Source organism: Paramacrobiotus metropolitanus, unplaced genomic scaffold (assembly GCF_019649055.1).
Source record: "Paramacrobiotus metropolitanus isolate TYO unplaced genomic scaffold, Prichtersi_v1.0 Parri_scaffold0000020, whole genome shotgun sequence".
Lineage (NCBI taxonomy): Eukaryota > Metazoa > Tardigrada > Eutardigrada > Parachela > Macrobiotidae > Paramacrobiotus > Paramacrobiotus metropolitanus.
The window spans coordinates 177,873-190,116 of NW_026570240.1; the positions used below are offsets into that span (position 1 = coordinate 177,873).

At 39.1% G+C, this 12,244-nt stretch overlaps 2 protein-coding genes across 8 annotated transcripts; one reads left to right on the plus strand and one right to left on the minus strand.

Moving 5' to 3' along the window:
- Nucleotides 1–3,911: 3,911 nt before the first annotated feature.
- On the plus strand, nt 3,912–8,915 carry LOC129586407 (transcription initiation factor IIA subunit 1-like). Of its 2 annotated transcripts, none has more exons than XM_055479637.1 (8): nt 3,912–4,067; nt 5,257–5,358; nt 5,441–6,128; nt 7,185–7,418; nt 7,492–7,829; nt 8,012–8,101; nt 8,261–8,321; nt 8,421–8,915. In XM_055479637.1, exons 1-8 carry the CDS (start codon nt 4,050–4,052, stop codon nt 8,465–8,467), a joined length of 1,578 nt encoding a protein of 525 aa, XP_055335612.1. In that variant the 5' UTR covers nt 3,912–4,049; the 3' UTR covers nt 8,468–8,915. The 2 variants fall into 2 exon arrangements, with proteins under 2 accessions (XP_055335612.1, XP_055335614.1); XM_055479639.1 differs by having other exon boundaries at nt 7,495–7,829.
- A 140-nt stretch (nt 8,916–9,055) lies between these two features.
- Nucleotides 9,056–11,936, minus strand: LOC129586408 (acidic fibroblast growth factor intracellular-binding protein-like). Of its 6 annotated transcripts, none has more exons than XM_055479645.1 (10): nt 11,618–11,717; nt 11,303–11,441; nt 11,010–11,208; nt 10,824–10,950; nt 10,536–10,639; nt 10,233–10,414; nt 9,972–10,065; nt 9,721–9,781; nt 9,436–9,522; nt 9,056–9,352 (listed from the first exon to the last, which is right to left on the minus strand). In XM_055479645.1, exons 2-10 carry the CDS (start codon nt 11,430–11,432, stop codon nt 9,107–9,109), a joined length of 1,230 nt encoding a protein of 409 aa, XP_055335620.1. In that variant the 5' UTR covers nt 11,433–11,441; nt 11,618–11,717; the 3' UTR covers nt 9,056–9,106. The 6 variants fall into 6 exon arrangements, with proteins under 6 accessions (XP_055335620.1, XP_055335619.1, XP_055335617.1 ...); XM_055479644.1 differs by lacking the exon at nt 11,618–11,717 and adding an exon at nt 11,769–11,936 and having other exon boundaries at nt 9,057–9,352; XM_055479642.1 differs by lacking the exon at nt 11,618–11,717 and adding an exon at nt 11,769–11,936 and having other exon boundaries at nt 9,057–9,352; nt 11,303–11,467.
- Nucleotides 11,937–12,244: the final 308 nt, after the last annotated feature.

Genomic DNA, 12,244 nt, shown 5'->3' on the forward strand with positions numbered 1-12,244 from the left:
GAACTGTTAGTTCATACATACTCATTCCAGAGATAATTTTATTGACTACTCAAAATAACAAAACTTGTTTTAGGAAAATAAACCGTGCTTGCTAAAAATAATGCCAACAGAAATTGTGCCACAGGTGCTGTTTAGCAAACAGCCACATTTTAGATTACAGCTTGCTATAACGAGTAAGCAGAATGGCCATCGCGAACATAGGTTTTTATTTGTTAGCATATACAGTTTTGAGCTCGCCACTGTATTCCTTGATTTCTCCGAAAGCACCAGATTGAGTGAGCAAACTCTTCGCACTCTCTACCCTAAGTGCGCGGCTGTGCGCGGCTGTGCGCCATTTAAATAATGTCTTTGTCCAAACCAAGCTTCCCGCTTCCGTCTTCTGATCCCCATCTGTTGTACGGAAGTCGACCATTCAGAAAATGGTTGGCAAAGGGCAGTCATAAGATTCTGCTTAGCCGTACAAAAATATAGTTTTGTGGTCGCTTACGGTTGGCATTTATGGAAAGCATTCCTGTTATGAAACTTCAGGGATTTACTAAAATTTTCGCGATTTTCGTACAGGTTGCACCGTTGCAGTGTGCGGAAAAGGCAGACGTCACAGTCGTCACTGGCATCCGTGACTCATGGTTTGGACGCGTGTCTGTGCTCTGATCCAATCCTGCTGGAGGGTTGGGATCTGAGTTATTCACCTAATTCGGTTCATTCTGTGCACTTAACGTCTCGTGCTCAGTACAGCAATTACAATTCCACTCTCGCATGAAATCCATTGGAAATTGTAGCTGTGCCGCGTCTATGTTAGTGATGCAACAAGGTAAAATCAAAGTTTTTTATTTCGGATCTCAACAAATAATATCATCGCCGACTGCTTAATCAAATTTTTGAATTATAATTGTAAATGCGCATTTTCAGATTAGTTCTTATTTAAGTGTGAGGAACCTTCATGTGTACAGCGAAACTTATACACTGATCCACAAATTTGCATACACTGTTGCACTACTTCATATAAATGTTTATTGAATGTTTATTTTACCATTACTGTGCTATAATATTTCACGAGTAAACAATTTATACAAGGCAACCATTATATTTATACATTAACGCACAGTATTTATAAAAGTTATGCTACGCAATCAAAATTTATCCCTGACGGTTCTTTTCCAAACCAATTAAACGGACATTGCAAATCGCGCCCGCACAAAATAAAAGTCAGAAATTCCAAAATGAGCTTGAAAACCCAAATCTAACTTACAACCTCCAGTCAAGTAAAACTTTTGACGATACTAATGTGTGCTCTCGGGTTAAGACTTTGATCTGGACTAACAAGATTACTAAGGTTTATACTCGGTTATAAACTAAAACAGCACTCTGGTTAAGACTCTGGTTAAAAAATACGGTCAACAGACGAATCAACTGTTTTGTTCGGCTTTAGCTTAACCCCTTCGACAAACTGACTCGATCTTTTTCTGCAAATCTTCTTCGAACTATAACTCAAATAAACTTTCGCATTGAAAATGTCTTCATTTCTTTTTTTATCTTCGTTTTTTTTAATTAAGAATACTGAAATCAACCTTTTCGTTGAAAATGCTTTTAGTAACATCTACGCAGGGAAGGCGCATGATATACGTACATTTCGGAATAAGAACATAAGGGCATAAACTCTTCCGCATATACCAATTTTAGCATAGCACAATTTGGCTTAAAAAACAATTTTAACAAAGCTTGAAAAGTTAAAAAACATACTGGATTAAAAAAAAAACTAAAGCCAGCCAAAAAAGCTAATAATCTTATGAACACCACGAAAATATATTCAGAAAACACAAGAAAAGCTAACAAAAACAAGTAAAATATAAAAAAACTTAGGAAAACATTCTAATGAGATTATAGATTAGAGCGTAAACAAAAAAGACAGTAGCATGCCGAATGTCTGTGTAGCGATTCAGCAAAATGTTTTTGTACCAAATTTTTCTCATGCCAAAGCGTCCGCAAAAATTGTTTTTCATAAGCATTTTGCAAAAAATAATTATGTGTAGCGAAACAGTTACGATTCCTGAATTATTGAATGATATTTGGTGTACAAATAAAGATGTTCGTGTTAGCTTTAACGAGAGTGTTAACCCGAGTACTAATGCTAGTTTTGATCAACGTATAAACTTGAGTGGTGATACTAGTTCAAAGCATGGTCTTAACCCGAGTGCTCATAGTAGTGTTGGCAAAAGTTTCAGACCAACGGAATAATTGCATATAATACCTATAATGCGTTCTAAAACAATTTTGCAACAATTTCCATTACATTTGAAACGCTCTGCTACTCGGCAGTGGAAGTATATAGTAGCGTAGCGCTAGCCTCTTTTATTTCCAACATCAGCTAAAAACAAAAAAATATATTTTTTTCGAAGTATTTAACCAGAAAAATGGTATGCTAAGATAACTTTTATTTTCTGCTTTTTTTTCTTAATAATCTTTCTCAATTGAAATATAACTGTTTGGTCAACGCATATTTAGTGTTTCAAGACAACAGATTTAGCAAACGTGCAGGATGAAAAATTGTTGTGAAAAATGACGCAAAATTAAATGTGCAAACAATTCAAAACTCAGGCTTTAAATCCTCGTCATTAGTAATGTCGTATATTTTTTGCAATTACGTCATTTCGTCATTTTCAGTTTCTAGTATTCCTTTGGTTTGCCAAAAAACAGATATTACAAAATAAAATGTATAATACCATTAAATTTTCTTTGAATTTTTAAATTTGAAGTTCTGTTATAGTGCCTAACTTCTGTTATAGTGTATTTCTGGCTGAATAAACTTCACTGGTGAACATAATAATAAATTCAATTAGGTTTAAAACATTTTGTGGACGGAGGAATTTTTGAGTTTTTGGGAGAAATAACCAGAGTTCGCAAACACTAAGCTATCTGAGGTTTGAAAACCTGAGTATAAATATTAGTTTTATCAGAGTATTATCAGAATTACTGATCTTAGTTTTAAGCGTAGTCTTAACCCGAGTGTTCATCTTAGTTCTGTCAAAAGTTTCTGCTGACAAAAAATATGTTTTTAACAGTGTTTTATGCTTAAAATTTTAGCTATTTGCAAACGTGTCCTGGCAAGCCGAAGCATATTACAAATGGAATGAGGTGTGCTTTATCATCTTGATTTCACTACCGCTGTTGTAGGACTGGGGAGCATCATAATGAGCCTTTCCAGCAATATGTCCAACAATATTTCACTACCGCTGTTGTAGGACAGTGAGCCTTTCAGCAAATGTCCAACAATACTTAAGTTTTCAGCAAAGAAATACGAAACCTTGTGGCTCAAGATCCACAAGCTACTGTTTCCATGTCGCTGAATTTTCATAAGGAACTTGTTTTACGATATTGCTGCAGGTGCCAGTATTTCATATTATATTTTAGTTTTCCCGTGGTAAATTGGAACCTTTCGGATATCAGTGGATGTAAACATAAATTTTATGAAAAAGAACATTGTGATAACTTGATGACTTTTTTTAAACATTGATTACCTGATTGCGAAAACCGAATGCAACACACCAAGAAACCACAAATTCCAATGGATGTCGAGACGTGTACAGCTGTAAACACTGCTACTGAGCGCGAGACGCAAAGTGCGTAAAATGAACCGAATTAAGTGAATAACTCAGATCCCAACCCTCCAGCAGGATTGGATCAGAGCACAGGCACGCGTATGGTTTGGGCCTGTTGCGTCATCTTGTTGATAAGTTACCAAAGCGTTTTTGGCAAACCGTACGCTTCTAACCGCGCACATGAGACTTGTTGCGTATTCGTGCTGTAGCTGAGCTTTTCTACTGTGTGCGTAGGGCAGTAAAGAGACGATCTTACACATCGGAAATCGGCGGACCGGCATGCCATGTTGAATGCTTTTCGTCATCTGCGAGTCCGCATGGGCACTCTAAAACCCCGTGCTTCACCATCTCAGTCGAGCAGTATATAAACGGAATCGATGCGAAAGTTTGTTTGTCCTGGGCCGCTGCATCAGCCTACCAGGTCCACATTTCTGGAACAAAAGCGTTTCCGGGATGAGTTTACATATAGTGGTAAGTTAGCTTATTAGGTTGTAATGAAGAATCAAATTGTGTAGAGCTGAAACATTTTGAAAAGGCTTTTCACGTAGGTCGAATGCAATATTTGTTTCGTCGCTGCAAAGTTAATAATGACGTTGACTATAGTTGTTCGCTGTACTGAGAATGACTTGTGGCATCCTGAGCACTGGGAAGTGCAAACGGTGCTCGTTTATACCTTTATCTTGTGATCAAACAGACAATCTCATTTTTTACTAAACTCAGTTAGGTTTAATTTTACTGTTCAAAATTTAAACTGTTGGTGCTGTTTTTACCTGCTGCTCTTTTGCTCTTTAATTTTACTGTTTCTTTTACTGTTTGATTTCTGTTTTTACTGTCTTATTTTTTACTGAACTTAGTTTAGTTTAATTTTACAGTTTTTCACTGTTTACACTTGACGTTTAATGGAATGGGTTTACTTTTAGAATTTTTGGTTGTTTTCTCAGTATGTTTGGGGCTGTTCACATAGCATAAAGTCATAAGACTGACAAAGTTGATCGATTGTTATTTGGGAAGATATGGATAGTACTTGCAAAGTTTCAGTCTGTAATGGAAAAGACAAGAAATTCACCAGTGTTGATGACTGTATTGTTAAATTTTAATTACTTTATTACAGCCGTAGTGTTTAAGACTCGTTCCGTCCAGCCGCACTCCAGCGTTCTTGCAGTGTAATGGATGTTGAAATTTGAATGCGGTATTATTCTTGGCACGCCGTATTTTCATTATAGTTTATGTTTGCAACTTTGAATGAATGTTTGAATAATTTTGTTGCATACTGCGTTATCAGAGTGCAATCACAAACAAACACAAATTAAAATTTGTTTAAGCTACAGATTCAGTACTCTCCTGATTTGGTTTTAGCGACGAAAAGATTCTTTAAAAATGTAATTTAGCATGAGTGTGGATGACTGTGTATTATGGAGATGCATCGGTAATAATAATAAGCAGTACTACAATAATTCTTGTAATCGTGCATAAAATGAAGGAATGCTCCCAATTAGTGCGAGACGAGACCGTACCGCTGATCGTATTGTTTTATTTATATGAGTGATATAACTGATTTATGCATGTGGATATCTGTACGAGTGCTTCGGCTGATTCATGCGCATTGACAGTAGAGTTATGTTTGTCTGGTTACCTGCGTCTTAACAGTGCGCGTTTTCAGAGAAAATTTTACCAAGATGTTGTGGAACAGCTCTTTGAAGAGAGTCGGATTTTCTGGGAAGAAGAGGGTCTGGACGAATCCTCCATGACGGATCTCAAGCAGGCAGGTCACAAGTGCTTACACTTTTTTGAAGAGTTTTCTGTATACACTAATCTGTATAGTATGACACTGTGACAATTGCCAGATTTGGGAAGCTAAACTTATGGAGAATGGCATGGACATCAATGCTGATAGCACCGCAGCGGATATCGAATACGCAACAACAAAGACTTCCGGTCGAGGCAGTCGGGCAAAAAACCAAACCAGCGTGCAAAGCACGGCGGCAGCTGGTCACTCTGCATTATCGAAATCAATTGCGCATCAACAGCAGCAGTCTGCACAGCCCGCGCAAGCGCAGCAGCAGCCACAGGGCCCTCAACAGCCAGCCGTGCAACAGCAGCAGCAGCAACCCCCGGCTCAGCTGACGCAGTCTCAACCGGCGCAACCCTCTCAATTTCAACACCATCCCACCCAGCCCGTGAATTCCCAGGGGCCGCCGCCACAACCGCAGCCGCGTACCATTAATGTCCAGACCATTCAGAATTCCCAACTGAACCTGACCCCGACGGCACAAATGGTCAGTGCCAAAACGGGTCACAATATGGCAGCTGCTGGCCAACAGGCCGCTTTCAATCTCCTCACGACGTCCTACTCAGGCCCCGTGGTGCATCTTTCCTCTTCGACAGTTCCTACTAATGTTGCTGCACTTTCCAATGCAATTCGCCAGCAGCAGCAACAGCAGCAGCAGCAGAACCTCAATCCTACATTTCTCACTGTCAACGGTACAGCCGCACAATTACTGTTTGCCAATCCACACGCTCAGTATCGATCAGGTGAGTGACTCGGAGAGATTATTTTTTCGCTGGTACTATCCTTTTTAAATTGTCGCAGAAGATTCAAAATTTTTGTGGGAGGGTTGTGTAACAGCGCAGCAGCAACAAAACAACACGTTGCTTGTTGGCTGTTGCATAAGGTGTTACTGTAAAAACATTTTGTTTACAGTGCAGTTAGGACTAATGCATTGAAAAAATGCGCTAGCAGTCAGTGATGTGTGCAAGTGGCAACTGGCGAGAGAGTGAGAAGCCTGTTCAGGTTTTCTACTGTGATGAAAAGTCATTGTCAGTGTCTGACTGATGGTTAAGTAACGTAACATCCGCTTATTTTGACTGTAAACGGACATTTTATGCAAGATGTTAGGGCTGCTGTAATTGTTAAATCGGAGCCGGTAGAAAGAAGCTTTGGTTAAATACTTCAGCATGAGGAGAAACTAGTTTGTCGTCCTGATTACCGAAGTGAAAGAAAAGACATCTTAGCCGGAGGCTACATTTCGTTTTCTCTGGGTCAGTAAAATTTTTGTTGTGACCAATGGCTTGGCGTATTGTTGGCCGTCTGGTTGTGGGACATTAATTATCAGTATTAGATTGAGCTAGCGTTTTCTAAATTTACGCTCCTAGAGTCCGGAGCAAGAATTCAAAGGTTTTTTCATGTTGGAACACTATGTTGTGCAAAACCTGTTAATTATCATCAGTTGAACAGAACTTAAAAAAAGCCGTACACTGGTGCTGTCCAAAAACATCACGTACAAGTACAAGTTATTCTGATATAATGTATTGTGTAAACATTATATGTACTGTGGTCTAGTATATTAAGTCAACTTATTAACTAACTGAGATAACTGACGAGGTAATAGGCAGCTTTTTCTATTTTTGTATTGCACAACTTACGTTTCCACTTGCATGAAAAATATGAAAACAGTAGTTACTTGCTCATGACTACGGGTGCAGTCATGAGCAATCACCAACTCAAAGTACTGTTTTCATACTTTTTTATATGTGTTATGTGTTTGAAACATTGATTCCGCAGCTAATGCTATTAATTAATTTTTGTAGTTTCACAACCCGGTCAGCAGCCGCAGAATCAGATACTTGCATCCGATGACCAGCGTCTGCAGAGCGTAATACAGCAGCATTCACACAGCAACATTGTGCAACGTGGCCATCAGCCTGCTTCCGCTGCCGTTCAGAACCAGATCAATGTTCATTCCATCCAGCAAAAGGTTCGCCAAGCGGGAATGGCTTCCTTCGGTCAGCAACAGTTTACGCTCAACCAGAATCAGGCTAATGGTAAATTAAGCTTAGTTAGCAATTGTAGAGCGTATCACCATGTTAATATTATCTTGTTTAATTTTATTTGTAGCAGCAACGGTATTTAGTCTCGCAAATCAGGGCTACCAATCTGCCGGACTTGGTCAGCATTCGGTCATCCATGTGGTGGACAGCTCCGGAAATCAGCAGCCTATGAATGTGATAAGTGCGGTTCCCAACAGTGCTATCAATAATAAATCGGCCGCTGCTGTCGCCGCTGCCGCAGTAGGCGCCAGAAAGCCAGGACAGCCCTTGTCCATACAGTTAGATGGTATGGACGATGATGATGATTTTGAGGATCTGAGCGATGATGAACCCAGTCCTCCCAAGTCTAATCGCTCCGTTAAACGATTGAAAACATCTAGGGGAGCCTCTCAGAGGCTGGAAGAGGTCAGTTTAAACGGCAGTTATGTATTTAAAAGGCTCTGGGATACATGTGTACTGGGGTTCGGCTCGCCTCCGTCGCCGGTCAGAACTCTTTATTGTCCAAATGCGTAGATGTATGCCTAAAACATATGAATTACTTATTAGGAAGTTTGTTATAAAAGTGATAAATATGTTCGGTTATTCAGCCCGACCTTGATTCTGAAGATGATGATGATAACGATCCAACAAATGGAGGAGATGCCGTAGATAATGTTGTCGTGTGCCAGTATGAAAAAGTGAGTATTGTATACACCGATAAATTCTAAAATGCTTTGGCTTTCAGTTGGTGAAAGAAATTGTGTATTTAGAATTTATGGTAATTACCGTCTTTCCGGAATTTATGATCTCCGCATGGACTATGTAAGTGAAATAATTTAACATGTTGTTACTTTTAGGTGAGCAGAACTCGAAATAAATGGAAACTGCACTTGAAAAGCGGAATGTGCAGCCTAAATGGTAAAACTTTTGAAAATGTGCAGCTTCGCGTATTATTGCGTGCTGCGATTTTTTTCTGTAAAACTTACTTTTTCTGATTTTTTTTTGCTTTTATTGCAGGGAGGGAGTACATTTTTCACAAGGCTGTCGGCGATGCTGAATTTTAACGGCCATATGAACAGCCTTTCCTTTTCTTTACCGAGATGTAATAATGGCTTCTGCAAGATGTGGAGGATCTGTTAGACTGTTACCGAGGGGAGTTCGACTGAATGCTGCGTAGCTGGCTGGCTGTTGTCTGCAAATGGGTCTCGGTGTTCCGCAACTTGCATGCTTTTAGTCGTACAATTTAGCAGAGTTATCATTCAAATGGAAATGTAGTTTAAATGAAATGTATGCTGAAGACACTTGTGCTAGCGAGATTGGCGATTTGTTTCTTTAACTTGTCTGTGAATTCAAATGTCAGGGAAACGGTGGACTTAAGTTTTATTTCAAAAGTTGGATTATTTTATTTTTTGTACAGCAAAGGAAATTTTTAGTTCTCAAATTTGGTGTTTTTATCTGTTGATTTGAACCTTTTTTAGAAGCGCAGAACGATAAAGTTATGGTTTAGATGTGCATTTCGTAATCAGGAGCGTAATTAAAGAAGCATAAGTACAGTACAGTAATACCTAAAGGTGGAATCAATCGACTACGGGTAGCCTAACTTGTAAGCCGAAATTCGTGAAAGCGACCGATAACCAACACGATTACGGAATCACATCCCGTACATGGTACATCAAAATCTACGTAAAACCAATACGTTATTATTAATCCGTTTCGAATTTAACAAGTTTTGGCGGTACTGCGGTTCCTTCAGCATTTACCATAGGTGCTTCTCGAAACAAACGCAAAATGCACAGATTTAGTACAGAGAAAAATCGTTTCCACATTGAACCCAGACGAGCATCTCGACTTTTAAATTCGTTAAGTTCTTCTACTCCACTAATAAAAACATTTAGAAATGCAGTAACGATATCTACAGTCCACGCTGCAGACTTCCATGGAGCAAGCAACTACAAAACAGTGGAAATAACAAGTCACATCTAGAGCAAGTATTAATAAATGAAAATTTTACAAATACATGCACAACGCTCACCTTTTCCGCTATCTCGACAAAAAGCATTCGGAACTGCTTTCCATGGTGAATATTCAGCGCAATTAAGACCATCGTTCTTGCAGAATCCTAGAAATTTACTAAAAGCTGCAACTGACCGCAAGTCCGTAACCGTTAACCAATATCCAGTATGATACACATTACAGCCAAATAGACGCATAAGTTACGAAAATATAGATATGACTATTGATCCATATTCGGATTGCTCCTGTGCATTGTTAACCGTAACTTTCAAACAACAAACAAATGTAAGTAAACAAAACGTACTCTGTACAAGTCGTGACTCGAAGATGCCAGTGATCCTGATGGAACGTTCCTTGTAATCGCTCTGCAAAAGATGTTATCGCAAATTAATGCAGCAAATAAAAGCAAACACAGCAAATAACTTGAATACTTTGCTGGACGGTACTGGACGTTATAACGATTCAAACAAAGTCTGGAACATTTTGGATCATCTGAGACTGCTCAGCATTAATGATTCAGCTTCGAACAACTAAACACCTTCAGTTTGTAATTACCTTTTAAAGCTTTCCATAGTCTCACGCTCAAGAAGAAATTTAAATTCTTTTAATGAATACATGAAATCTTTATCGATCCTCAAATCCGTACTTTCTGCAAATAAACAAAACCGTTTCCCGTTAGCCACGTCACTAATATCAACTGACAAATGCATTCTTCCAACGTTAATAAGGAATACATTATTTTGCAAGTTTACAGAAAAGAAACCGATGTCATCTTACGATCACCTCCCCATAGGGCAAAGAAAACCGAACAATTACCTTCGGAATTAGAACCCGATGTCTCCACAGCCTTCGGATTCGCTGGTTGCATACGATGGCAAGTCCATCCTCTCATCATTTCAGTTGCACAGTACGCAAAATCGTCAAATGAATACTCCAAAAGTCTACGTGATGATAGTTCGAATCGAAAAGTGGAAATAAACAGAATGGCAGCATAATCTCTGCAAAAAATTCCGATAAATTATTTAAAAAACGCTTCACAATTGTAAATGCGATCCCTTTACGGTTGCTGTTAAATGTTGATACGCATTACTGTATTCACTGAGTTCACTCTTAACTGACCGTGCTAAATTTTCAGGAAGCAAAAATGCCATTTGAATATTTTTCGCTGTTGTTTCACCGGACACATTGTTGAGTGATTTATGTACGCGGCGGATATTTTCGTGCTAAAATATTACAAAGAAAATATATCGCTTAGAATCCGGAGAATCGTAACATGAAAGTCGCACTGCAGCAAATCGTAACCTTGCAATTAGCGATTTCTATAATCGTATACAACACTTACAAAAACTATTTCCTTCACATCAACAAATAAGAAATCGCCAATCGAAATGCCAGTTGGTTGCTAACCTGACGGTAACAGCTGTTTATTTTCACGCCGGTTTTCTGACTTTCATCTTCAAATGCTTTCTTCGATTTGTGGTTGAACTTACGCCCAAGTATTTGGCGAATAAAGCGTTTATCAAATGAATAATACCTGTAAAACAAATAAATCGTTATTCTTCCGTGAAAGCAACACCGCTAGCACTTGCATACTTTTCTAGCAATAGCGAGCGACACGTTTCTGCCATCTGAAATACTGGCTGATCTAACAGTTCCATGGGGAAATGCAGGTATTTCTCGAGAAAATGGAATGATCGAATCTGATCCGCTACGTAACTTAGAACGATCTGCCTGCCACTGCTGCTGTCGTCGAGTTGATCAGCAAGAGACGGGTGCGCAGAAATTTCATCAACTGCAAAACAGAATGGTACAGAAAATGGCTCAAGTCCTTCCGGTCTGCATCTGAAAGGTAACCGACTGTCCAAAGGCACAATTTTCCTCCGTACCTGTGCTGCCATCCAACCACATGGAATATATGTCAATATCCAAGTAAGAGCGGTTTGTAACGAAAGTATCGCATCCTGAACCATCGGTCATCAAGGGAACAGGCAGCCGATTTGCAGGAGCGGCTAACATTTTTGGAGTCTGTCACAACACAGAAGATGGCATTCCTGAAAATCCATTATTATCCAACAATTCATTAAAAAAGCATTACATTACAGTACTACCATCACGCCGTCTAGCAGCGCTCAAGCCGCAAAAAATGTGATTAAATCAGCAAAATTTTTATCACAAAAATTAAATATCACATAACTCCGTACCTGCAGTTTGCATACTGATTACTGACGATACTGTAATTAACTGTACTGCTATTCAAAGTTACAAACATTTTAACTAACACCTGGAATCAGAATGAGCTCAAACCTACCAGAAGCCTACCAGAAGGTGGCAAATTTTTGTCAAAATGCCTACCAGAAGGTGACAAATTTTTGTCAAAATACAAGAAGATCTTGTTAAATTAGGCCGATAATGATCATAACGGCGAATCCTATTCGGAGTATTCGCTATGCATTAGCCAGTACATTTCTTTCAAGAGAGTTCAGATGGAGTCTACAGACCAACAAGTGAGAAAAAAGTGTATCTCACAAGTCACATCTACAAAAAAAACGGGAAAAAAAAAGTCCTATGAATTTATATTGTACCGCCAATGACGCTACGTAACTCACGCCCCACGTAGTGTCGACAACGTGACATCGCAGGATGCAAAAATTGCCGTTGTTCTAGTAACTAGTAAACGACCCAAACCTAAAAGTGTTTCAGTGGACTACCCGGAAATTTTGTTTTTCCCTTCCTTCTAAGTTTTTTATTTGACGACGCTAAACATCCAGGCTGATCCAGCTGATTTTCAACCTGTCTCGAATTTCGAGGACGCTCATTAGTACACGTGC

What these genes read in the sequence shown, in the direction of transcription:
- LOC129586407 (XM_055479637.1), top strand. An exon ending in ACACGCTCAGTATCGATCAG is followed by an intron (nt 6,129 to 7,184) that starts GTGAGTGACTCG and finishes TAATTTTTGTAG; the next exon opens with TTTCACAACCCGGTCAGCAG. An exon ending in TCGTGTGCCAGTATGAAAAA is followed by an intron (nt 8,102 to 8,260) that starts GTGAGTATTGTA and finishes TGTTACTTTTAG; the next exon opens with GTGAGCAGAACTCGAAATAA.
- LOC129586408 (XM_055479645.1), bottom strand. Translation starts at nt 11,432, where the DNA reads ATGTTAGCCGCTCCTGCAAATCGGCTGCCTGTTCCCTTGATGACCGAT. An exon ending in CTTCCTGAAAATTTAGCACG is followed by an intron (nt 10,415 to 10,535) that starts GTCAGTTAAGAG and finishes AATTTTTTGCAG; the next exon opens with AGATTATGCTGCCATTCTGT. An exon ending in ACTATGGAAAGCTTTAAAAG is followed by an intron (nt 9,782 to 9,971) that starts GTAATTACAAAC and finishes CATCTTTTGCAG; the next exon opens with AGCGATTACAAGGAACGTTC.